General features: G+C 43.7%; 1 protein-coding gene across 2 annotated transcripts in view; it reads left to right on the top strand.

The window, feature by feature from the left end:
* Nucleotides 1–995: 995 nt before the first annotated feature.
* Nucleotides 996–26,005, top strand: part of CNBD2 (cyclic nucleotide binding domain containing 2) — a 59,404-nt gene continuing 34,394 nt past the window's right edge. Inside the window, exons 1-7 of one of the 2 annotated variants that reach the window (XM_036323149.1) lie at nt 996–1,210; nt 7,703–7,840; nt 10,738–10,791; nt 14,370–14,533; nt 18,593–18,749; nt 19,223–19,374; nt 21,400–21,538. In XM_036323149.1, the coding sequence (XP_036179042.1) occupies nt 1,160–1,210; nt 7,703–7,840; nt 10,738–10,791; nt 14,370–14,533; nt 18,593–18,749; nt 19,223–19,374; nt 21,400–21,538 (855 nt within the window). In that variant the 5' untranslated portion in view covers nt 996–1,159. Of the gene's footprint in view, nt 1,211–7,589; nt 7,841–10,737; nt 10,792–14,369; nt 14,534–18,592; nt 18,750–19,222; nt 19,375–21,399; nt 21,539–26,005 lie in introns of those variants that run through there. The other variant, XM_036323150.1, reaches the window with a different exon arrangement.

Below are 26,005 nucleotides of genomic sequence, written 5' to 3'. Positions count from 1 at the left end.
TTTTGCATTTTCTCTCCAAGTAAGGAGGGGTGGGGGGAAGCTAGTTCTATCTCTTTTCACCTCTGTAAGTGATTAGTGTCTCACACCATGAATGGTGGCCTTTGAATTTAGTAATTCAGAGCCTGGGTCTTTGTTCCTAGCTGTCCAGCTGTCTTCACTGTGTTCAGTGCCCTTCCATTTGACTGTCAGTTGGGGGAGAGTTGGCAGATAGGTGTAGCTGGATAGGAATGGCAAATCAGGTGATACTTGAAGTCATAGTTTTTCACTGAGGATTCATATACAAGAGCAAATTGGAATTACCAATCGCCATCTTCAATAGAAAAAAAGTACTTTAGACCCTATATTCTTCTCTACTTTTAAAAAATATGTTTTTATTGATTTCAGAAAGAGAGGGGGAGAGAGAGAGGAACATTGATGAGAGACAAGCATCAATCTGCTGCCTTCTGCACACCCCCCAATGGGGATTGAGCCCACAACCTAGGCATGTGCCCTGACTGGAATTGGAACAGCAACCTCCTGGTACACAGGCCGATGCCCAACCAAGTGAGCCACACCAGTCAAGCTCTTCTCTATTTTTGAAAAGACCCCAGAGTCATTGAATTCCAGTTACAAGTTCCTTTCAACATTCGGTACCCTGTTTGGTTAGGGACTTCCAATTTGCTGAGTGTTTCTGATTTACTGATCTAACAATATTTATAGGACAGTGCCATACAGGTGTCTAAATTCTAAGCCTCAGAGTGGTCCCCAGGCTGAGGTGTTGGATGCCCTGAGCCCCAGCCCAGGAACCTCCTACTTTCTTTTTTATGGCCCCATTACTCTGGCAGTCATTTAGCCACTGAGCCTCAGTCTCCTCATGGGTAGAGTGGGCGTGATGTCTCTCATCTTGTGGTAGTTATGAAGTTAACTAATATAATGCCTGTGAGTGTTCAATAAATGTTAGATTTTCAGATTTTGGTTTCTCTCTTCCAGAATCTTTCATTGTGACATAAGGAGATTCTGAGGGTGAGATTTTCTCAGAACAAGGTTTCCAACAGCTACTGGTAGGTATGAAGAGTGATGAGGAAGCTACTCATTTCTAATATAACCCGATCCTTGGGAGCATTTATGGTCCTACCCTTGAAAGGCAAAGGAGCTCGTGTCATTTGCCAAATCAGGAACCATGAGGAAATATATATTGTCTCATACCTGGCAGCTTTTGAAGAAGGAACAGGTGAGAAGTGTGAAGGGCCCTGGGAGGGAAGAGTGGAAGATTGAACAGACAGGTATTTTGAGGAAGGGAGAGGCAGGTGTAGGAGGGGGCCTTGGATGAGTGTGGCTAACTTGTACGTTTTGAAGTCATATCATGGGCACAAAGAATAGAATTTTGGATTAGGCTCCAGAAAGACTGAATTCTTTTTGTTGTTGTTGTTAAATCCTCACTGGAAGGGTGAGGATATTTTTTTCCATTGATTTTAGAGAGTGGAAGAGATGGGGGAGGGGAGAAAGAGAGAGAGAGAAACATTGATGTGAAAGAGACACATTGATTGATTGCCTCCTGCACACGCCCCAGCTGGGACTGGAGATCAGATCTGCAACCCAGGTATGTGCCCTTGACTGGGAATCGAACGCAAGATGGTCTATATGCAGGCCAGCACTGTAACCACTGAGCGACTTTGGCCAGGGTAGAAAGACTGTATTTTTTATTATAATTATTATTTAATTTTTATTGATTTTAGAGAGGAAGGGAGAAGGAGAGCGAGATAGAAACATCAGTGATGAGAGAGAATCATTGATCAGCTGCCTCCCACACGCTCCACACTGGGGATCAAGCCTGCAACTCGGGCATGTGCTCTGACCGGGAATTAAACCATGATCAGGTTGACACTCAACCACTGAGCCACACCAGGGGGCAAGACTGAATTCTTGATGTGTTGTAGAATTGTGCACCTGAAACCTGTATAATTTTGTTAACCAGTGTCATCCCAATAAATTTAATAAAAAGGGGGGGGGAAGGAAAGAAAGACTGAATTCTGAGCCCTGCCATGTAGCCTACTACCCCCCTCGATACTGGACGAGTCATAGGCTACACTCAGCCTGAGCCCCACTCTCCTGCTCTGTACCCAGCTTTTCTACTATTACCAGATCCAGAGAAAATAAGGCCTCACAGCAGGGTAAAGTAATAGGTTAAACTTAAGGATTCTGGCCCTAACCAGTTTGGCTCAGTGAATAGAGTGTCAGCCTGTGGACTGAAGGGTCCCAGGTTCGATTCTGGTTAAGGACATGTACCTTGGTTGTGGGCACATCCCAGTAGGGGGTATACAGGAGGCAGCTCATCAATGTTTCTCTCTCATCGATGTTTCTAACTCTTTATCCCTCTCCCTTCCTCTCTGTAAAAAATTAATTAAATTATTAAAAAACAAAACAAAAACCCCCCAAAACCAAAACTTAAGGATTCTGGAGCCAGACTGCCTGGGTTCAATTCCCTATCACCTATTAGTCATATGACTAATATTAGTATTAGGCAAGTTACTTGATTTACTGTGCCTGATTTTTGCTTTGTATAGATTTATTGTTGAGGATTAAATGAATTAACACATATAAAGGGTTTAGAATAGTGCCCAACAATGGCTAATTGTTTTCAATAAGTATTAATTTTATTAATAAAGCCTTTTCCATATTTACTTTAGATATATAATTTTTAAAAATAAATATTTATTTATTTTTTAAATTTTGTTTTATTGCTTAAAGTATTACAAAGAGTATTACATATGTCTCCTTTTTTCCCCCCCTCTTGACATTCCCCCGGCCTCCCCTACCCCCCAGTGTCTTGTGTCCATTGGTTATGCTTATATGCATGCATACAAGTCCTTTGGTTGATCTCTTACCCACCCCCCCCACCCCAACCCTCCCCTGGCTTCCCACTGTAGTTTTTTATTTTTTAGGTTCTATAACTTTATTTTTTTTTTAAGTACATGTATTCTTTTTTTTTTTTATTGCTTAAAGTATTACAAAGGGTATTGCATATGTCTCCTCCCCCCCCCCCCCCACCGCCCTTGACAATCCCCTGGCCTCCCCTACCCCCCAGGGTCTTATGTCCATTGGTTATGCTTATATGCATGCATATAAGTCCTTCAGTTGATCTCTTACCCCCCCCCCCCCTTCTGCCCTCCTACCCTCCCCGGCCTTCCCGCTGCAGTTTGACAGTCTGTTTGAGGCAGCTCTGCCTCTGTATCTATTTTTGTTCATAAGTTTATAATGGTCTTTATTATCCATGAATGAGTGAGATCATGTGGTATTTTTTATTTATTTGTTTTTAAAATATATTTTTATTGATTTCAGAGAGGAAGGGAGAGGGAGAGAGAAGTAGAAACATCAATGATGAGAATCATCTGTTGGCTGTCTCCTGCACGTCCCCTACTGGGAATCAAGACTGCAACCCAAGCATGTGCCCTTGACTAGAATCGAACCTGGGATCCTTCAGTCTGCAGGCCGATGCTCTATCCACTGAGCCTAGCCAGCTAGAGCTAGATATATAATTTTAAAGAAAAGATTACAGTTATAGGTGAAGTTCCTCACCATCCCACTCCTTTTCTCATCACTGGTAGCTACTTTCCTGAGGTTGATATACATGTACCCTTCCTATCTATATACTTAAATTTATTACATATGGATGTATACATAGCTATGGGAAGTATCCACGAGCAACTGTATAGTATGCGGCACATTTTTTAAAATGGCATTATAAATGTCATCGTATTTCACTTTTCCCCACTCAAAATTATGTGTGAACTTTATCCACATTGACATACACAGCTAGTGCTATTTTCAATCCTGTGACTGCACTGTAATGTGTTGATGTGTTCCCTACTGATGGAAACCAGTTGTTTTCAGCTTTCCACCGTTACAGTGTGCCATGGTCACCCTCACGGCTATCTTCTTGTGCACATGTGTAAGTTTCTCTAAAGTGTATATATAAAGTACATACAATTTCTTGATTGTAAAGGACACACATCCTCAACTTTAAAAAATACTGCCAAATTGCTCTCCAACATAGTTGCATCATGTTTTTCTTTCCCCAGTCTGATAAGTGCAAATGGTATCGTGTTACTGTAATTTCCATTTCCATTATTTCTAGTGGTATTCAGAATCTTTTCATTATGTATAGGTAATTTGAGTTTTCCCTTTGAATTACCTGTTCATATCATTTGTTCATTTTTTGATTGGGTTATTATTATTTTTATTTGTAGGATTTTCCCCCCCCTCCTTCCCTCCCTCCCTCCCTCCCTTTTGGAGAGCAAGAGGGAGGGAGAGGGAGAGGGAGAGAAACATCAATCGGCTACCTCCTATACACCTCCTACCGGGTATTATGCCCGCAACGTGGGCAGGTGCCCTGACGAATCAAACTGGCAACTTTTTGGTGAATGGGATGACACCCAACCAACTGAGCCACACTGGCCAGGGCTGTAGAATTTTTAAAATTAAAATTCTGGTTATTAATCCTTTGTAATAATAATTCTTTATAATTCTGGATAGTAGTGCTTTGTCAATTATATGCATGGCAAATATATTCTTCCAATCTTAAGTTTGTTTTTTCTTTTTGTTTATGATATCCTTATTATCAGAAGTTAAAAAAATAGTTTTTGCATTTTTAAAATTATGGAAATTTTTAAAAATAAAGGTTGAAATATATATAATGATCATCCCTTAGATTTTACAGTCAGCATTTTGCCATATTGGCTTTTTGTGCTTATGTGCATGTATGCAGGTGTATGTTTGCTGAATCATTTAAAAACTACATCATATATATATATATATATATATATATATATATATATATATTGATTTCAGAGAGGAAGGTAGAGGGAGAGAGAGAGAGAAACATCAATGATGAGAGAGAATCATTGATTGGTTGCCTCCTGCATGCCCCACGCTGGGGGCCAAGCCTGCAACCCAGGCATGTGCCTGGACTGAGAATCAAACTGTGACCTCCTGGTTCATAGGTTGACACTCAACTACTGAGACATGCCGGCCGGGCAAGGTGCATACTTCAAGAACACAACCACAATACTAAGAAAGTTAAAACGAATTCCCTGTATCACCTAATATCCAGTCATATTCAATTTCCTTATTTGTTCCTAAAATGTATCTTACAGATTTTTATGATGAATTACGGTCCAGTCAAGGTTTTATTTTGCATTTGTTTGTATGTTTCTTGAGTCTCAATCTAAAACAGCCTCCACACCTTGTTCTCTATTCCTCGTGAAATTGACTTTTTGAAGAAACTGGGTTAGATGACTTGTAGATTGTTTCACATTCTGGATTTGCTTCCTTATTCCCTGTATTTACTTGCAGATAGAGAGTGACTGCCTTTATTCCCAAATTCGTATTTGGGACTTGTTTTCAGTTCCAATTCCAAATTCCCAGGGAAAAGATCAGATGGTCCCATCTTACAGTAGGTGTTATGTTAGTTTTCTATGCTGCTCTAACATATTACCACAATTTAGTGGCTTAACACTGCAAATTTATTAGCTTATATAGCTGAGAAGTCTGGCATGAGTTTCTCTGGGCTCAAATCAAGGTGTTAACAGGGCTGTTCCTTTCTCAGAGTTCCAGGGAAAAATCCATTTCCTTGCCTTTTCTAACTTCTAAAGACTACCTACATTCCTTGGCTTGTGGTCCCCTTCCTCTATCTTTAAAGCCAGCAATATTGCATCTATCCATCATTCTTCCCTCAGATCCACCTAATTCTCAAGTTCAGGCTCTCTGCATCACCCCTCACATCCTGTCTTTACTTTTGCTCTTTATTTTTTGGACCAAGGTGAAGGACTTGACATTTAACGAAAGCTATACTTGTTAATATTTTAACAACTGCCCCTTGGGGAGGCAGATGCCCCCATTTAGTAATTGCCAGTCTTTTTTTTAAATTAAATCTTTATTATTCAGATTATTACAGTTGTTCCTCTTTTCCCCCCCATAGCTCCCCTCCACTCATTTTCCACCCCACCCTCTGCCCTCCCCCTCCCCCCACTGTCCTCATCCATACGGGCACGATTTTTGTTCAGTCTCCTCCTGCATCCCCCACACCCCTTTCCCCCCCAAGAATAGTCAGTCCACTCCCTTTCTATGCCCCTGATTCTATTATAATCACCAGTTCATTCTGTTCATCAGATTATTTATTCACTTGATTTTTAGATTTACTTGTTAATAGATGTGTATTTGTTGTTCATAGTTTGTATCTTTACCATTTTCTTCTTCTTCCTCTTCTTAAAGGATACCTTTCAGCATTTCATATAATACTGGTTTAGTGGTGATGAACTCCTTTAGCTTTTTCTTATCTGTGAAGCTCCTTATCTGACCTTCACTTCTGAATGATAGCTTTGCTGGGTGAAGTAATCTTGGTTGTAGGTTCTTGGTATTCATCACTTTGAATATTTCTTGCCACTCCCTTCTGGCCTGCAAAGTTTCTGTTGAGAAACCAGCTGACAGTCGTATGGGTACTCCCTTGTAGGTAACTGACTGTCTTTCTCTTGCTGCTTTTAAGATTCTCTCTTTGTCTTTTGCTCTTGGCATTTTAATGATGATGTGTCTTGGTGTGGTTCTCTTTGGATTCCTTTTGTTTGGGGTTCTCTGCGCTTCCTGGACTTGTAAGTCTATTTCTTTCACCAGGTAGGGGAAGTTTTCTGTCATTATTTCTTCAAATAGGTTTTCAATATCTTGCTCTCTCTCTTCTTCTGGCACCCCTATAATTCGGATGTTGGTACGCTTGAAGCTGTCCCAGAGGCTCCTTACCCTATCTTCATATTTTTGGATTCTTTTTTCATTTTGCTTTTCCGGTTGGGTGTTTTTTGCTTCTTCGTATTTCAAATCTTTGACTTGATTCTTGCGATCCTCTAGTCTGCTGTTGGGAGTCTGTATAATATTCTTTATTTCAGTCAGTGTATGCTTAATTTCTAGTTGGTCTTTTATCACAATCTCGAGGGTCTCATTAGATTTCTTGAGGGTTTCATTAAGTTTATCGGTGGTTTCTAGAAAATTCTTGAAAAACCTTAAAAGTGTGGTTTTGAACTCTATATCCAGTCGTTTGCTTTCCTCCATTTCTGTCATTCGTGTCCTGTTTCTTTGTCTCTGCATTTTTTTATGTTTCGCTGTGTCGATAGAGTGGCTTTCTGTGCTAGGTGTTCTATAGGGCCCAGTGGCTCAGCCTCCCCAATTACCTGAGGTAGACACTCTTGGTGCACCCCCTTGTGGGCTTTGTGCACAGTCTTGTTGTAGTTAAGCCTTGATTGTTGTAGGTATCACTGGGAGGGATTGACCTCCAGGCCAATTGGCTGTGAGAATCAGCTGTGTCTGCAGTGGGAGATCTTCTGTGCTGGAGACACTCCTCCGGGGCAAGACTTGCTTCAATGGGGCTTTGGTGCTCACTGAATCTTCCCCTGAGTGTGTCCTTTATGAATCTGAGGAGCTGCAATCTGGATGATCCCACTCTGACCACCGGGCACACTGGCTAATTGCCAGTCTTTATGTGGCATAAATATTCCCACTGTGGGCAATTTCAAGCTACCAATATGATTTCAATAGTCTTGAAAACTTCCTGAAAATGTAATCATCACTCCAGCACCCCACTGCATTTAATCCTATTACATTTCATCTTCTGCACTATCCAGCCTGCTGTTCATGGTTGAAAACAGAGTTTTCGCTGCTCATGTTTGTTTTGTTTCCACAGGGACTGTACCGGCTCATCCTCGATATCATTGTGATGATCCGAGTATGTAAAATGTTCCGCCAAGGCCTCAGAGGATTCCGGGAATATCAGATCACTGAGACTGCTCGCAGAAGGCACCCTATCTTCTCCTTCTGGGATGTAAGCAGCTGGGCTCAGCAGGATTATCAGGGTTTAAGGGGGGTCCTATAAATAGCACCCCACTCCCCAGTCCCAGTTCTGTGCCATCTGAGAAAGAAGACAAAAGGTAAAGCAGAAGGGAGAATTCAACTATCACTTACATTAATGATAACATTTATATTGGAGAAGATGACTTGGACCATCAAGTGAGAGGTTTACCTAATACTGAACCCCAAAGTTAGACAGCCTTGCACAAGCAGTCACAAGCAGTGTTAGACCACAGCAGGTCTCCACTACAGCAGCGGAGCCTCCAGCCTTAAGCTCCCAGCAGAGAAGGGCCGAGCAGAATATGAGCACAGAGGGAAGGGGAAGAGGGTGATCATGCCACTTCTCCTTGCACATCTACCAAGGAGTTTGTCACTCCTCAGTATGGAAGGCCAGGGTCTGGTAGTGTTCAACTAGCACAACTCACTTCATGTGGAAGCAAACATTGGGAGTGGGAAAGAAGCCGTCTCCATTCCAACAGTGATTAAAAGAGCCAGAAGCAATCCAGTTGAGTTTTCTGAATGTCCACCAGCCATTTATCTCCTCTCCCTTCTGTCCTGTCTCCTTACTTAAATGAGAAGGGAACATTTGCTGGGCCTGTTTGCTCTGGTGACCATGTTTTCTAGATTTTCTAGAATGTCCCCATTTTAAATGTTTTATCCCAAAGGTAGATCATGAGCCCCTTTTTGGCTCAGAAAAGTTGATCACCATTCCGTTAACTTGTTCTGGTTCTCCAAAGTTGTTTTCATTACTATCAAGAGCTCCAAAGTTTTCCCTGCCTATTTTCCTGGAGTGACAGCCTCTGCTTCCTCCTTGCATGCAGCGATTTACTCCAAGAAATTTCCCAAAGTGGTTTCTGAAGGAAAGTAGCCAAGGAGAGGGAGAGTGGGGTGGTGGTGATGGGGCAAAGGAAGGTTGTCTTAGATTGCTTTTTTTTTTTTAAATCTTCACCCAAGGATATTTTCCCACTGATTTTAGAGAGAGTGGAAGAGAGAGGGAAAGACAGAGAGAAATATCAATGTGAGATAAACACATCGATTGGTTGCCTCCTGCATGTGCCTGATCAGGGCCTGGGCCTGGGAGGAACCTGCAACTGACGTATGTGCCCTTGACCAGAATGGAAGCCAGGACCCTTGGGTTCACAGGCCGATGCTCTATCCACTGAGCCAAACCAGCTAGGGCTTAGATTGCTTTCTAAGGCCCAGCAGGTAATATAACTATATGTGTGTGGCTTGGTTTAAGATGTAGCAGAAAGGGCCTGTGGCCAGTTGGAGAGGAAGGGCATGCCCCATCTAAAGACATTTAAATTAATATATTTTGAAGACACTGTGCTGGCCAAACCAAACAAGTCCACAGCCAGATTCTGTCCTGGAGTTGGGCCCTGAGCTGGGAAGGGGTGGAATAGAAGAATTGTAACCTGAGAGACTGAGATTAGTTCTCAGGAAGGACATTCTGACTCAGGGTGCCATGCAATGGTGAAGTGAAGGGCCCTGGCAGCCAGGAGTCCTTGGTTACCAGCAGACCTGGGCTGATGCTTGGGCAGTCGGAAGCTGAAAATCAGAGTTAGTTTTATCATCAGGGGAGTGTGAAGCTAAATCTAACAACATTACCCAGTTAGGGTGGCCTTGAGCAGAAGCCTCTCAAGGGGAGTCTATGGTGTCATGTGACTGCTAGGCAGAGAGCTGGAGGGCTGGAGCATAGGGTCTGGCAGAGAGAGCCAAAGACTGGTTTCAGTGGAGCATGTGAATCTGGATCCTTCTGAACATTACCTCTTTCCTTCATTGGCCCCCCTGAGAAACACCAAACTATAAGTGAGGGGAGAGCACAGAGATCTGAGTGGGCTCTGGGGAAGGACATGAGGACTAGCTAGCAGCGGTTCTCAACCTGTGGGTCGCGACCCCTGAAAATACATCCTGCATATCAGATATTTACATTATGATTCATAACAGTAGCAAAATTACAGTTATGAAGTAGCAACAAAAATAATTTTATGGTTGGGGGTCACCACAACATGAGGAACTGTATTAAAGGGTCGCAGCATTAGGAAGGTTGGGAACCACTGGGCTAGAGAGATGTGTGCGTGCGTGCGTGCGTGCGTGCGTGCGTGCGTGTGTGTGTGTGTGTGTGTGTTGGGGGGGTGGCGGGGGGGGGGAAAGTCTTGGTTTGGCCCTGTGTGGTGCTCAAGGCCTTGTTTGTCCTTTTCTTTCAGCCCTACACCCTCTACATATTTCCCCCTGCTCTCTCTGTCCCTTTCTCTACTCTTTCCACATCTTCTCTGCATCTGTTAGGAGATGGGTTTGACTAGTTCATCCCTAAGACCTTTTCCTCTTCCTCCTGGCCATCCTCTAAACAGGAGCCATTTATTTGCTGGGTAATCCTTGGGCAAGTTCTTCACGCCATTCAAATCCAAAAGGGGGCGTAATGCCTGCTTTGTTTTAAAGGTGAAATGGAGTAAGATAAGGAAGATGCTCCATGCCTGGTTCGTTACAGGTGGTCAATGAAGGTTGGCTTCGTTTGTTTCTTCCTTTTTATCCCTCCTTTCTGTTGTTTTCTTTCCCTCTATCCTTTCCCTTTTGTTTCTTTCCCCTCTTACTTTTCTCTCTTCATGCTTCCTCTCTTTATTCTCCTTTCCTCTCTACACCCCCATCTTTCTCTTCACAACAATTTGTTGTCACTGCTGGGCCCAAGTTTTGTGCTGAGTTGACCTTTGGAGCAGAGGTGGACATGAGAAGCCATGCTGTTAGGCTTCCCATGGCTTCCTGCGTACCACAGTGGTCCAGGTATGCAGAAGAGTTTCGATGCAGAATTCTGTGCAGTCTTTTTGATTATCCTTCCTGTTCCTCCTCCTCCTTTTTTTTTTTTTTTTTTTCCAGAAAAAGAAGCAAGGCCGAATCACATTTGATACCATGGACTTCGTGGCAGAGTCGGTATGCATGGTTCTGACTTTGATGTTGGGAATTTTCTTTCAGCATCATGGCCTGGAAGAAGCACTGGGCTGGGCAGCAGAACCTGGGCTCAGTCCAGGTTCTGTCACCAGTGCAGTGTGTCACCTTGAACTAGCCACTTAGTTTCCTCATCTATAAAACAGGTGATCTCAGTGATCCCGTCCGAGACTGTGAGCCTCCCCCCACCCCACATGTTTGTTGCTTTATAGCTGAGCAGAACCAGCAGGGAGAGCTCCTGCACTTGGACCTGTGGGAAAACAGCAGAAGGCAGAGCAGAGGATGTGAGAGCCCCAGACAGAGGAGAAATAATCAGGGTGGTGGGAGAAGCACTGGCCTGTCGAATTCTGGCTTTGCCCCAAACTCTCCAAAAGATGTTGGGCACACTTGTCCCTGATCTGGGTGTAAGATGGCCACTCTGATGCGGAAATGCCTTATAACTGGGCGAGGCTTTGAACTGTGTGACTTGTTCTCTGAATTTTAAGAATCATGGCTACCTTTCCAGCTTCTCCCTACCAAATGCTGGATATTAATTAAAATTTAAAGGGACCTACCTATTAAATAGGGAAGATTTGAAGTTCTCATCAGTGAAGACCTAACTTGACCCATGGAGTAGCCATGTTGGTTTTTCTCTCAGGGAAAGGAGGCTGGACAGAGCTTTATAACTGTTACTAGGACGACCTGTGCCACCCTGCCCCACCTCTTTCTTCATTTGGAGCCAAGGTGTGGCTTCTGTTGCCTGTCCTTCCTGGGCATAATCTAATTTCTTATGCCACATTATGTATGAAGCACAATTAAGTCATCCAAATTCTGTTTTATTTGTGTGTTTTTTCCCCCAGCTTTACCAAATGGCCAGTGTCTGATGCTGGGCACTGAAGTTTACCCCCAAGTTTTGACCTTCAGACAGGAGAAACTAGGGCCTCTCTGAGAGTTATAGAACTCTAGAGATGAAGACAATTCTGTGTATAACAGGAGGGAGAGTGAAGAGGGCACAAAGGAAAAATCCATTGTATAGGCAAGGCCTCTCAGCCTCTCGAATGACTCTGGCTCCAACACAGAGACAAAGAGTAGAGACCCAATTTAATAACCTGCCCTTTGAGTGACTGCAAATAGTACTGGTTTCTTTTCCAGATGATGAAAAGGTTGTAAAATCCATTGTGGTGATAGTTGCACAACTCTGTGAATATATTAAAAATAATTGAATTGTACACTTTAAATGGTGAATCATATGGTGTATAATTATTCAATCAAGCTGATCCACACACACATATATTTATACATATATAACCTACACCTCAGGGCAGCACTTGGATTTCGACCAAACACTAAAACTCAATATAATCCATACTGGGACTCTGTTAATGATAAACTTTTTAAAAAAAAATATTTTTTATTGATTTCAGAGAGGAAGGGAGAGGGTGGGAGAGAGAGAAACATCAATGATGAGAGATAATCATTGATTGGCTGCCTCTTGCATGCCCCCACACTGGGGTTTGAGCCCACAACCCGGGCATGTGCCCTTGACTGGAATTGAACCTGGGACCCTTCAGTCCCCAGGCCGACACTCTATGCACTGAGCCAAACCAGCTAGGGCAATAACAAAATTCTCAAAAAGAACCCTTAGAATTATAGAGACTTAGAATCTAGACTCATTTATTATAGCAATTGTGAGACATTGGAAACAATGGATACATTTTTAAAAGATCTATATATATAAAAGGCTAAGTGTCTGTCCATTCAACTGGTAGCTATGATGCATACTGATAACCAGGGCAGACGCTTAACTCAGGAGCTGCTATGGTGTGCACTGGCTATTTAAAAATAAACGGCACCGCGGACCTGGAGCTGACAAACCAACACTCGGCTTCTCCCAAGTGGGACACAGGCCCTGCCACCATCCTGGAGTGACACCCCACCAGATCGCAGCAAACACTGCCAGGACCCCATGGCGCAAATTGTGCTCATGGCCCAACCCTACACCCCCCCAAATGATGGCTGTGGGTGCTGGGTAATGACGTCACATAGCAATGCCCAGCTTCCTCTCCCTAGCGACTAGCATCCTTGGAGTTTCTTCAGCCCAGGAACCCAACTTTCTTTATAGCCAGGTGCAAACATTTTACAGTTTAACCAAATATTTGTGAAGTGTTTTCCCATGCTTCATCTCATTTGATCCTCATAGAAGTCCTGGAATAGGTAGGTAGGAGACTCTGTAGAATCCTATTTCCTTTTCATTAGCAAGATGCAAATATCGGTATTAAAATATTTCCTTTCAACATGCACAAATCTGTGCATCGGGACACTAGTTGTTTATAAAAGAACATTGAGCGAAAAAAAGCAGGTTGCATAAATGATGTCTGCAGTCTGACAGTTATATGAATAAAAACCAAACAATTCTATACATATTCTGTGGGCACATGTATAAGTATAGAATATATATATATATATATATATATATATATATATATATATGAAATATGCTAATTAACCAGGGCACTGTAATGGGTCGACCGGACAGGAGGAGGTTGCACAGGCAGTGCGGGCGGGGGGGGGGGGGGGGCAGGGGCCTCCATGTGCCTGCACTGGGGGAGAGCCTGATCAGCAGCAGCTGTGGCTGCTGCAAGGGCAGAGTCAGACCCGCAGCGGGCCGAGGCTGCTGCAGGGTCCGGGGAGCAAGGCAGGGCCAGACCAGCGACTTGAGGGTGGGCGATGCCGCGCGATTTCAAATCGCATGTTGGGCTCCTAGTAATGTATAAAAATGGTAAACTCTGGTGATGGAGAGCAGATCTGTATGAGGGGTGACATGATGCAAGGTGATTTTAACCATTATATATTGATTCTTCATGGAAAATATAGTCATTTATTACTTGTGTTATTTTCAAAGAGTTTATTTATAAATAAGAAAAAGACAGGAAACAAGTATGTCAGATGTTAATGGCTAGCTTTGGGCGGTGGGATTAAGGCCGTCCCCCCCTTTTTTTTACCCTTCCTGTATGCTAGAGGAACACAGTGAGGGATTGTTGGCCTGAAGTGAATGAAGGTGAGAGCGCTGAGAATGGGTGTATCTGTTCCTACTGGCCCACGAGTCCTGGTTCATGAGGGTTAGCTAATAGTCTCTGTGGTTTCCTGTTCCTTAGTCTTAGGCAGCATGCCGAGGTATAGGTTGGGGCAAGGAGGGTCTCCCCTGACTGCAGTGTGCATGTGCTGCGGGGCCCCTGGAGCTTAGGGAGCTCATATTGCCTGGGGTGGGGGGTCAATGAACAGCAATGGCAGTATGGTCAGTAGTTGGGAATATAGACTTTGACATGTAGCAGATCTAGGTTCCAATCCAAGTGTCTTCACCTGTTGGATGGGAATAATAATAGTGCCTCGCTTCGTGGGCTGGGCGAAGATGCAGTGAGATGGTGTGTGTAAGATGTGTCCTGGTGCGTGGCACACAGTAAGCACATGTCAGCCACTGTTGTGTTGGGGGTGGGAAAGTGTAAAAGCAGCAGTGTGAGAAGTTGTTCTCTGGCCCATGGGGAAACTGCTGGGCCCTGTGTGTCACTCTGGTTCTCTCTCTCTAGGGTTACTTCCCTCCACGGGCCATTGAGATAGCACAGAAGATACCTTCTTGGAGGACGGAGCAGGACGTCCAGGCCCTGTGTAACTTCCTGCAGGTCCTGGATTGCTACCGGAACTACTCAGAGGCCCTGCAGCTGCTTCTGGCCAGGGTCCTCCGCTTTGAACGGTCAGTGAGGGCCCCCCGGCTCTGGGCTGGAGCTGGGCTGGGCAGGAAGACCCAGCTGAGAAGGCCATGGCAGGTGTGCCAGCCTTTCTGCCGAGTGTCAGCCGAGGAAAGCCATCTGTTAGTTCACCTTAGTGCTCACTGTTATGGTGCAGCACAATTTATCTCATCTATTCATTAAGATTCTACCCAGAATTAAGGAGAGGATCTGGTAGGAACATCAGAAAGGATCTGTTCCAATTCTCTAATTTTTCAGATAAGAAAATGGAGGCTCATAAGGGGAAAATGACTCATCTTAGGTCACCCAGATGATAAATAGCAGAGCTGAGGCTCAAATCCAGGCCCCAAAAAAGCCAGAATGGATCACAGGGGATTACATTACTAGTACATCCAGACAGGAACCAGGGCAAGGGTCTTGAACTGGGATGAGAGAAAAATTAAATCTGTATTTTTCTTAATCTCTAACTGAAATTGATCATTTTCTTCAATCACAGATGTAGGTTGCAAACCACTGTAGTATTTAGACATTATTGTGACTTTTTCACCAAAAAAAAATCACAAATATTTTCACATTATATTTAATGTTGCAGGTTTCTTGAAAAATAGTTTATCACATCTTTGAAAATATGGTAGTTATTAGATATGCTATCTTTGTTGTTTGATGCCTTAATAAAGAGCCACACATATTGCTACATCACAAATTGGGGTTTTTGTTAAATAACTCTGCTGTATTTTATTTTATACGTTTGAAACATTATTCTGTGAAGGCTTCATCAGATTGTCACAGGGCCCATGGCACAAAAAGCACCACGTAAATACCTTGTAGTAGAGAAGTTTAAGAGGTATGCGTGGACATATTGCTGTTTCCAGGACATTCAAAGGCTTACAGGGGACAGCCTTGCACAATATTTGAGGTGAGGCCTGTTTTGAAAATCCAGGGTGCAATGTCACTATAGATTAGTGTCTTGATATCTTCCTTCATGGAGGTCACAGTCTAAGACATAATCACAACTAAGTATAGGTTATGATCCTTTATGAACCATGCAGGATCTTTTCCACAGGTTATAAGCCAGGGGGAGGAGGTAATTATCCAGTTGGTTTGAATGAGGGAGTTTCACAGCAAAGGTGACATTTGAACAGGTATATTTGACAGGTAGAAGTGTAGATAAGGACATTCCAGGCAGAGGGTACCATCTGCTTTGTTCTAGCCTAGTGAATAAGAGTAAGTCACTGCTATCCTAAAGTGAGTTTCCAGGACAGGCAGAATGGAGTCATGGAAAGAAAAAGAATCATGGAGCTAGGAGCTCTGGAATTTAATACCATGTCTGCCTCACTGGGACCTTAGACAAGCCACTTAAGCTTTCTGAGCCTCATATCATCATCAGTGAAATGAGGAGAATATGGCTTTTCTGTAGATCAAAATATGGTGATTGTTAAAGCCAGTTGTTGATTGGCCAGGACTGGAAATTAGCAGATTAGATAGGATCCTTCCAGTTGCAAGTGACAGAACACAGTCCAGGAGAAGGTATTGGTGACTCATGTATCTGAAAAGTCCTGGGATAGTTCTCCAGCTTTAGGTTTAGATTGGATTTAGGGGCTTAGTGTCACCAGGACCATGTCTGTCTGTCTATCTGTCTCCATCTCCTGGCACTTCATAGTATAAGCCACCTTCTCAGCCAGACTCTCTTCTCACAATGGAGAGGTGACTGCCCCAGCCACAACTTCAAACTTTCCTCCTTCTGGTTTCAGTCCCTTGGGAAAGAGAGTAAACATCCTAGTCCCTCAAGTCAGAGCCTTGGAATTAGTTCTTTCTGAACCAGGTTAGCTTCACTTGAATCATCAGTGGGCAGTGATGCTCTGATTGTCTGACAGTCAAGAAAGGGTGTTTCGCCCAAAGCAAAGTCAGGGTGGAGTTGGTAGAAAAATGTGACCAGATGCTTGGCAGCAAAAGCAGTAGATTTCTGCTGTAGGAGATTCAGGTTCTAGTGCTGACTCAAGTGTGGCCTTCAAACAAGTCCCTGAGAGGGCCCCACTTTCCTCATCCTGAAAATGTAGATTGAGCTATATGATCTCAGAGGGTCTTTCTGGCTCCAATTCTAGAAGTCTACACTTGAGCGAACACTGGCTCTGCTCTTTTGATCCCAAAGTCTTATTTCCTGGCTGAATATGCCTGACTTCTCCCATCTGGCCATTGTCATCTGGGCCATCACCTCTTTCCTATGTTGACACAGCTTCTGGTTTATACCCAAACAAACCCAGAGCCAGAGGGAAGCCTGAAGCTACTGACTCCTGCCTAATACAGTCCTCAGTCCACCTGTTCTCTAGTCCCTGCCCCCAGGAACTTGCTACAGGGTTTGAAGCCAGTGGATGCTCTGGAAGCTCAGAAGGGGAGCTATTGCTATGGGCTGAGTCTGAGAGGTCTTCCTGGAGGCAGTAGGATCTGAGCTGGACCTTGAGCTCTCTGAAAAAATTTGAGTAGGTGAATAAGAGGAAAATCCATTCCAAGCAGGGGGAGCTGTGTAGACAAATTGATGGAACAAAGGAAGTAACACTTGTCCTGTGCAGAGGGTTGGCTCTGGCTCTCCTGCTGCTGGTAGCTCAGTGAGGAGGGGGAGGAGAATTCAGAGGACCTGCTGAGGGCAGTGCAGAGAGATTGGAGGTGAGGGGTATCACAGCAGTCTGGAAAACACTGGGGCACTTTTACAAAGGCCACTGATTCCTAAGAACTTGGTAGACACTGAAGGGCAGACTTTGGGCTCCCCATTGCCTTCTGGGTAAAATCCAAACTTAGCCCAACTTTTGGAGCGAGCCAGCTTTCTCTCCCATTACCCCCCTGACCTCCTCCCTGTCTCCCATTTTCCTTTCTAATGGTAGTTAGTTATTCCATTGAATGTGCCCATGCTTCCAGTCACTTCTGGGCCTTTGAAACGGTTTTGTTTTTTTAAAATAGATTTTTATTGGTTTCAGAGAGGGAGGAAGAGGAAGAGATAGAAACATCAATGATGAGAGAGAATCATTGATTGGCTGCTCCTGCACACCCCCCACTGGGGATCGAGCCTGCAACCCGGGCATGTGCCCTTGACCGGAATCAAACCTGGGACCCTTCAGTCCACAGGCTGACGCTCTATCCACTGAACCAAACCAGCTAGGGCACCTCTGGGCCTTTGGGCAGGAGTCCCTTTGCCTGGGATCTTCTTCCATCACTCTGTCCACCTGGATGACTCCAGACACCATCCTAGAGCTTTCTGTGGCCTTCCTAAGCTGAGTTATATGTCCCTTCTCTGTGCTTCTGAATTATCCCGTGTTTACCTCTCTTTAAGCATTTTTAAACCTTATTTATCTCCTTATTTGACCATAGTTTTGAGAATGAAATCTGTGTCCTTTATCTCTGTGCCTGACAGACACAGTTGGAATTTGTTTAACTTATATTGAATGAATAAAGGAAATGAATGAATATTGAAAGAAGTGAAATTTGAGCTTGCATTTGAAATACAGAAACTTCCTTCTGAGCTTAAGAACTAACTTCCAGTTTTCTTGGGACCTGGCACTTCTACCTCAGGGTTCCCAATTGGGTAGTGAGTTCTTGAAGATCATAAGACCATTTATTTGTCTCTTTCTAGGCATACTCATCTATATTTTACAGACAAAAGAAACGGAAGTTCAGAAAGGGGATATTAGTTGCCCAGTGGCATATAGCTAGGGGTAGAACTAGGATTGGGATCCTGGTCTGACTCTAAAACCAGTGCTTTTAATTATTTAGCCACTCATCCAATGCTTTCAGCATGTGTTCATTCATTTATTTCACAACTGTTCATTGAGCATTTACTGTGTGACCAAGCAGACTGACAAAGGCTCTGTTCTCTGAAAGCTTCAGTCTAACAGAGGTGGGCAACTAAATACGTGTTAACTTGATGGAGCTGGGAGTGGGCTCTTCTGAGTCCTTTCTAGTTACAGCCTGTGTTTTAATTCTCCAGAGCAAAGGGCACAACCAATCCAACTCTCCTCCCAGCATGTGCTGGGCTCTGGGTTGCTACTAGATCACAGGCTATGGTCTTTTCCCAGGTTTGGTCGCAGACGTGTGATCATAAAGAAGGGGAAGAAGAGCAGCAGTTTTTATTTCATCTACTTGGGCAAAGTCGCAGTGACCCAGGATGAAGATGGCAGCAGCGCCTTCCTAGACCCCCACCCGATGTTGCTGCAGAAGGGCGACTGTTTCGGGGTAATGGAGGAAGGGCCTGGCTTCCTGGGCTGGGGTTGGAGTGTGAGAGATTCCTGCTAGAACCTCTTGGCCAGGCCCAATCCTGTCTTATATTCTGTGCAAGCCACTGCCCTGTTGTGGGTCCTAGCACCCTTATCTGTCAAAGGCCAACTCTTTATTTGTGATGTTTAAGGAGTGTGTTCCCCCTATGACCCCTTAGAGATACATGACTACTCAGTGAGGCCTCTCCAGCTTCCTGACTCTGGCCTGGTCAAGTCTGTTGCCTCTTTTTCCACAGGCAACATATTAAGAGGGAGGAGTGGCCCCACTGAAGGGTGATGAGCAAGAGCACAGGGCTGGCCCCACAACCTGCAGTCTGGAGAGGGAAAATTTCAAGGGAAGCGGGGAGACAGAAGCAGGAAAGAGTGTGCAAGGCTGCAAGCAGGAAATGAGAGGTAGCCTCTTAATTGCCTTTGCCCCTGTCTACCCAACAGGAAATGGGCCTTCTGAGTTCTTCAGTAAGGAGGGCCACTGTGGTCTGTATGGAAGAAACAGAGTTCTTGGTTGTCGACCAAGATGATTTCCTTGCTAATAACCTGGACCATGAAGTTAAAAAGGATGCCCAGGATCGGTTTGAGTTTTTTAGGTAACTTCATCATCAGCCAGCATCTTCCCCCCTGGGTGTTTGTTAGGTACTTAACTTTGTCCCAGGCCCAGTGGGAAACTCTAGGTGCTTTTCTCTTTGCCTGAAATGTTCTTCAGTACCCACCTCCCACCCAAGTTCTCTATCAAACTCCTACTATACCTTCAGGTCTCAGCTCAAATATCCCTTCTTTGTGGAACAGTAATACTAGAATGGCTAACGTGTATTGAGTGCTTGCTGGGCCGGGAAGGGTGTTAAGACCTCTGGACTACCTGCCTTGTCTAATTTCACATTCAGTCCTCTGAGGACATTTCTCTTATTCCCCCCAACTTATGGGTGAGGGAAATAAGGCTCAGGATGGGATGTCCCAGAATGTCTGACTCAGAAGTCTCTGGGCCTCACCACCCCACCTCACTAACCAACCCCATCTACCCTCCACCCAGAATAGAGAGGGTGCCCCTCAATGCTTTTATTACACTATGTTAAAACTATAATTCTTGATTACACAATACTTTCTTTGCAATTTATTTGCCCTATCAAACAGTAAGCAATATGGTGGCAAGGCCCTATCGTACTTTTTAACTATTGTAATCCCTGTGTTGTCATAGTGCCAGGCACATGCAGATGCTCATTCAGTTATCTTTAGGAAAGAGTGAAAGTCAAATGAAGCATAGGCACTGGCACTGAAAATACATGTCGTAGGTTGCAGGCTGTAGAGAATCACGATAAACAGAGCGTCCCTGTGAACTAGAGCCGAGAGAGCGCTTCACAAAGGATCTGGAGCCTGACAAGGGGGAGTTTAGTCCCCAAGGGAGGAGCAGTTCATTTGTTCATAGAGAGGGAAAATGACGCTGGTTTCCTTCCAGTCTCAGCTCTTACGCTTATCAACCATGTGACCCTAGATAGGTCATTTCTCCAAGTGTTAGTCTCCTGCTCTGTGAAATGGAGATAATGATTCCTCTCTTCCAAGGTCATTGTAAGGATTGAATGAGATAATCATGGGAAGTGTGTGGCCCAGTGTTTGGCACATAAGTAGGTGCTTCTTCTGGGGTGGCCCAGCTTTCCTTCCAGTGCCTCTTCAGTGGTTCTCAACCTTCCTAATGCCGTGACCCTTTAATACAGTTCCTCACGTTGTGGTGACCCCCAACCATAAAATTATTTTCGTTGCTACTTCATAACTGTAATTTTGCTACTGTTATGAATTGTAATGTAAAGATCTGATATGCAGGATGTATTTTCAGGGGCCGCGACCCACAGGTTGAGAACCGCTAGAGACCCTTCTCATCTGGACATGGCACTGACTCCATTCCCCTTTGGTGCTCTGAATGGAACTCAGTGCCCCCACTGAGGCCTAAGTCACCGAGTTCTGAGCTCATAATTTGTTGGAGCTGAGAGAGTCTACTACCATAGCTAATAATCCCTCGGGGCCTCACCTGAGGGAAGGCAAACACATGTATGCGGTTTATGAGGTCAGGTGGAGGGGAAGTCACTTCAGTGGGCCTTCAACTACAGGGAACAAAAGAGGTGAATCCAGACTCTTCCCCAGGGCTGAGTGTTTGAAGCCAATAGGCTATAGGAGATGGTAGGAATGAGCTGCCCAAACGAAAGTAGGGCCAAGACTGCTGGACTTGAGGGGCAGAATAGCTGGTGAGCTGCAGTGAGGCCTTCTCACAGTGTTACTTGGATGAGAACAGCTTAGTGAGCCACAAGGTTGTGGTCAAGGAGCTGGAGAGTCTCCTGGAGGGAAGAACAGAAGTGAGAGAATCATAGTTGGTGGATTATACAGGTGTGTTTGAGGAGTAGCAGTGGGAAGTGGCTGGATGAAGGGCCTGGAGAAGAAGGCAGGGGGAGCCAAGGCGATATGTGGTAGGAGATTGGCTACAGGCTAGGTGATTGGAGGTTGTGTGTAATCTTCCAACTCAAGCATTTGCAAGCACAGGAGAACATGTTCCCTTTCTGGAAATTGTTTAAGAGCTGTGTACCTTCTGTGATGGAGGGCAATGCATTCTAACATGTTTTCCCCCTCAGGCAGATGGAGCTGTTACAGTCGTGGTCTGATGAGAAGCTCTGGAAACTGGTAACCCTTGGGAAGGTGGAGAAGTACTCATTTGGGCAGCTGGTCTCAAAAGACATTATTGAATCATCCTCTGTCATGTTTGTCTGCAGGGTAAGAAGTCAAGATTGGGAGTGTAAAGCTGGGAAGAACGTGCCTAATATAGGATCCTATGGCCAGACAGAAGGGTCCTGAGTGCTGTTCTGCAGCACTTGCAATTGGCAATTGTTGCCTCATTGAGGATTTAATTTATATATTTTTTCTAATTACTAGTAAGATTAATCATGTTTGTTTACTGTCTAAATTTTGTCTTTTGCATATTACTTTATGTCTTTGCCAACTTCTCTATTGGTTGATAATGAAAAGAAAATCTAACATATATTGAGTTCTTACTGTGTACCAAGCTGTGTGCTCAACACGCTTTATTTCATTTTAACCTCATAGCAGCACAAAGGAGAGTGGTATTGTCATTCCCATTTTACAGAGGCACAGGAAGGGTAGGTGGTTTGTCCAAAGTCACACAGTTGCTGAAGGGCAGAGGCACAGTTCATCCCAGGTCTGACTCCAAAGCTCCTCTTCTCAGGAGCTAGGATTTGGAATTTGAGTTGACCTTTCTGTAGTTAATCATTATTATCATCTTAAGAGCCACCAATTTTTTGAGGCTCTTTGCTCTTGCACCAGGGGTTCTACTAGCATCATTCATTTTTTCATGTGTATTCAGGAATAGATAATACATTCACATGGTTCAAAAATTCAAAAGGTTCAATAGAATGGTAATTTTCCCTTTCACCTTTTCCCCCACCACCCAGTTTCTTATGTGTCTGTACTGCACACATTCTCTGCATGTGTATATGGTTTTTCTCCTTTTTTCCATAAATGGCATCAAATGACATAGACTGTTCTGCACTTTGCTATTTCATTAAGAATATTTCTGTAGATCATTACATACTAGTACATACAGAGCCCATTCATTCTTTTTTCCACCTGTTTAATATTTTACTGAATGGTTGTACTTCAATTAGCCAGATTCCTAGTGATATATATTAATTTTTTAAAATATATTTTTATTGATTTCAGAGATGAAGGAAGAGGGAGAGAGAGATAGAAACATCAATGATGAGAGAAAATCATTGATCAGCTGCCTCCTGCACACCCCCTACTGGGGATCAAGCCTGCAACCCAGGCATGTGCCCTTGACTGGAATCGAACTGGGACCCTTCAGTCTTTACCCACTGAGCCAACACAGCTAGGGTTGGATATTAATTTGTCTCAATCTTTTGTTATTTCAGGGTTTTGATGAATACCATGCACATACTATCATTTCATCATAAATATTCACCCAAGCTCTATAAGGAAGATATTATTATCCTAAGTTTACAGACAAGGATAATAAAGACACCTTAAGAAAGGCCACCCAACTAGTAAGTGGCAGAGCCAGAGTTCTAAAAACTTTCAGTATTTCCCATATATCTATTATCTACATGTTAAGCCACCACAGACATTTTGTCAAGTTTTTGCCAAGGTCATGCATGACACATTGGTCCAGGCTTGAGAGGGATACAAAGATGGAAAAGACTGGTTCTCTCTCCTTATATATCTTCTTTACTAGATTCTGAGCACAGACAAAGGTGTCAATACCAACTACAAAGTGATTAGTGCAAAATCTGTGAGTTGTAAGGATTCAGGAGATAGAGCTCTCTAAAGTCTGGAGGCTGTAAGGAAGGTTTCCCTGGACGAGGTGAGGTGGGAGATGAGTCTGGATATATTGGACCATTAGACAAAAGGAAGGGGCAACATTGGTTGTATGCTGGAGCTGGCTCATAGTGACTTTGAGAGCTGATTAAATTTTCAGGAATTCTGCGAGTTGGTAAACACTATAATTATTTAAAAATTATATAAACCTATAATTAAATACATTATATTGAAAACAAGAGTAATATATGCTGAGCAGCCAGGCCAGTGTTGCTCAGTGGTTGAGTGTCGACCTACGAACCAGAAGATCATAGTTTGATTCCCGGTCAGGGCACATGCCTGGGTTGTGGGCTTGATCTCTCTCCTTCTCCCTTCCTTTCTGAAGTTAATAAAAATATATATTTTTAAAAAGCTGAACACAGCCCTAACCGGTTTGGCTCAGTGGATAGAGTGTTGGCCTGCAGACTGAAGGGACCCAGGTTTGATTCTGGTTAAGGGCATGTACCTTGGTTGCAGGCACATCCCCAGTAGGGGGTGTGCAGGAGGCAGCTGATCCATGTTTCTCTCTCATAGAAGTTTCTCTTTATTGCTCTCTTTTCCTCTCTGTAAAAAATCAATGAAATATCTTTAAAAAAAGTAATGCTTATTAAAAAAAGCTGAACACATCATTTTCTAATGATGTTATTGCATTGTAGTATTATCTAGGCTCTTGAGGATATGTCTGTTGCATCTGTATGGTGGAAATACTATACAGTTGTGCACATTTCTTCTCAACTCCACACTCAGTGACTTCACTCATATTGATAGCTTAAAATTGGCCACTGTGGGAGTATTTACACAATGGAAATTGGCAGACAGTCTAAGTCAGATCTTGATTTATGGCTTTGCTGATTGTCTTAAGAAAGCTCTAGAGAAAATGTTTATAATATAGGTTATATTTAATAGAGGGAAGGATCTGTACCTATTACACTGTGAAGAGAAGAAAATTGAGAAAATATTCTTCTAGTATTTAAAAATCATGATCTGATCCATCATAGATATTAGTCATATCATCAATGAGCAGTGAGGTTCTGATACACATAGTGATAAAGCTAAAAGAGGTTTCAATTTAATGAATATAATTTATATGAGAGTGAGAAATAGTTTACCAGTAGATTATAAATCAGATTTAATAATACTAAATTTATTGGGAAAAGAGTGGATTCGGATACAAATTCATTTGTCAAATCATGGTTGAATTCTGACCAATTGGCCATGGACACAAGAGTTCAGCCAAAGTCAACAAAAGCATCCTGTGAGAATTGATTGTCAAAATGGAATATTTAATGAGTAGTGTATATTTTGTTATTTATAAACTAGAGGCCCGGTGTACAGAATTTGTGCACTGGTGGGGGGCATGGCCTGCAGGGATTGGCCTGCTGTGGAAGCTCCGCTCATCCTGGTCCACCAAGCAGATATCAGGGAGGAGAAGGAATTGCAATGATTCAAGTTGGCCTTCAGGGCTCTCCACTACCAGCTCTTCTCGGCTTTCTCCCATCTCTTCTCACATGACCATCAGGATTCTCCAAACTTATGTAAACCCCAAGCACATCCCTACTGCAAGCTTGGCTTCCTACTATTCCACTCAGCTGGCAAGGACCTCATCCTTATCCCACCCTTGATTGAGTCAGATCCTGTGCATCCAATCCCCTTTCATGTGTAGAACTAGAAGCCAAACACTACATTTCCTAAGCTCCCTTGCAGCAAAGGCTCTGGATGTGATTTGGATTCCACCAATCCGATGCACTTGGGTAGACTTGGCTTTGGAACAGCCAGATATCTACATTGTTAGTGGACCTGCCCTCTGAGTGGCTGCTCCCACTGTGGGAGTGTGCTCAACCCGGTCAGCTGAGCAGTGCTCCCACTGATGGAGCACACTGACCACCAGGGGGCAGCTCCTGCATTGAGTGTCTGCCCCCTGGTGGTCAGTGTGCGTCCTAGTGACTGGTTGACTGGTAGTTCTGGTCGTTCAGCTGTTTGGTCACTGGGCTTTTATTATATAGGATTGTGTATAACACACCCTTTATAACAGTAAAATTTATAGATTTGTGTACATTTTCCTAGAGAACTAGTTGTTAAACTTAGCAGTACCCCGGATGTGTTTGTGCTATTATTCTGGGTTAAGTCTTAGAGAACGGAGTCAAGTGTAACTAACATAAGCAGAAAGGAATTTATCAGAGGGTATTAAATGGCTAACATATTGACTGGGTGGTGGGGAGGCCTGAAGAAACAGACCTAGACTGAAAATGACTCCCAAACAATTCCAGATCAGAGTCCAGATCTGGATTGCCACAGGTGCTGCTGCTCCTGCCACGTTCAAGAGGCCACTGCCTCCACTAACAATGTAGATATCTGGCAGTTCCAAAACCAAGTCTACCCAAGTGCATCGGATTGGTGGAATCCAAATCACATCCAGAGCCTTTGCTGCAAGGGAGCTTAGGAAATGTAGTGTTTGGCTTCCAGTTCTACACATGAAAGGGGATTGGATGCACAGGATCTGACTCAATCAAGGGTGGGATAAGGATGAGGTCCTTGACAGCTGAGTGGAATAGTAGGAAGCCAAGCTTGCAGTAGGGATGTGCTTGGGGTTTATATAAGTTTGGAGAATCCTGATGGTCATGTGAGAAGAGATGGGAGAAGCCGAGAAGAGCTGGTAGTGGAGAGCCCTGAAGGCCAACTTGAATCATTTGCAATTCCTTCTCCTCCCTGATATCTGCTTCATCGTACCTAAAATTTGTTTTTCCTAAAAAGATTCAGGGAATAAGTAGGGAGGGATGTAAATTCAAGACTTCCTTTAATCAGAAGGATGATTACATCCTGACCAGCAGAACGTGGGGGATACTTCTTAAT

This window comes from Myotis myotis, unplaced genomic scaffold, assembly GCF_014108235.1.
Source record: "Myotis myotis isolate mMyoMyo1 unplaced genomic scaffold, mMyoMyo1.p scaffold_m19_p_9, whole genome shotgun sequence".
NCBI lineage: Eukaryota > Metazoa > Chordata > Mammalia > Chiroptera > Vespertilionidae > Myotis > Myotis myotis.
The sequence above is the reverse complement of the archived record's forward strand: the minus strand, read 5'-3'. Positions and strand labels throughout refer to the sequence as shown.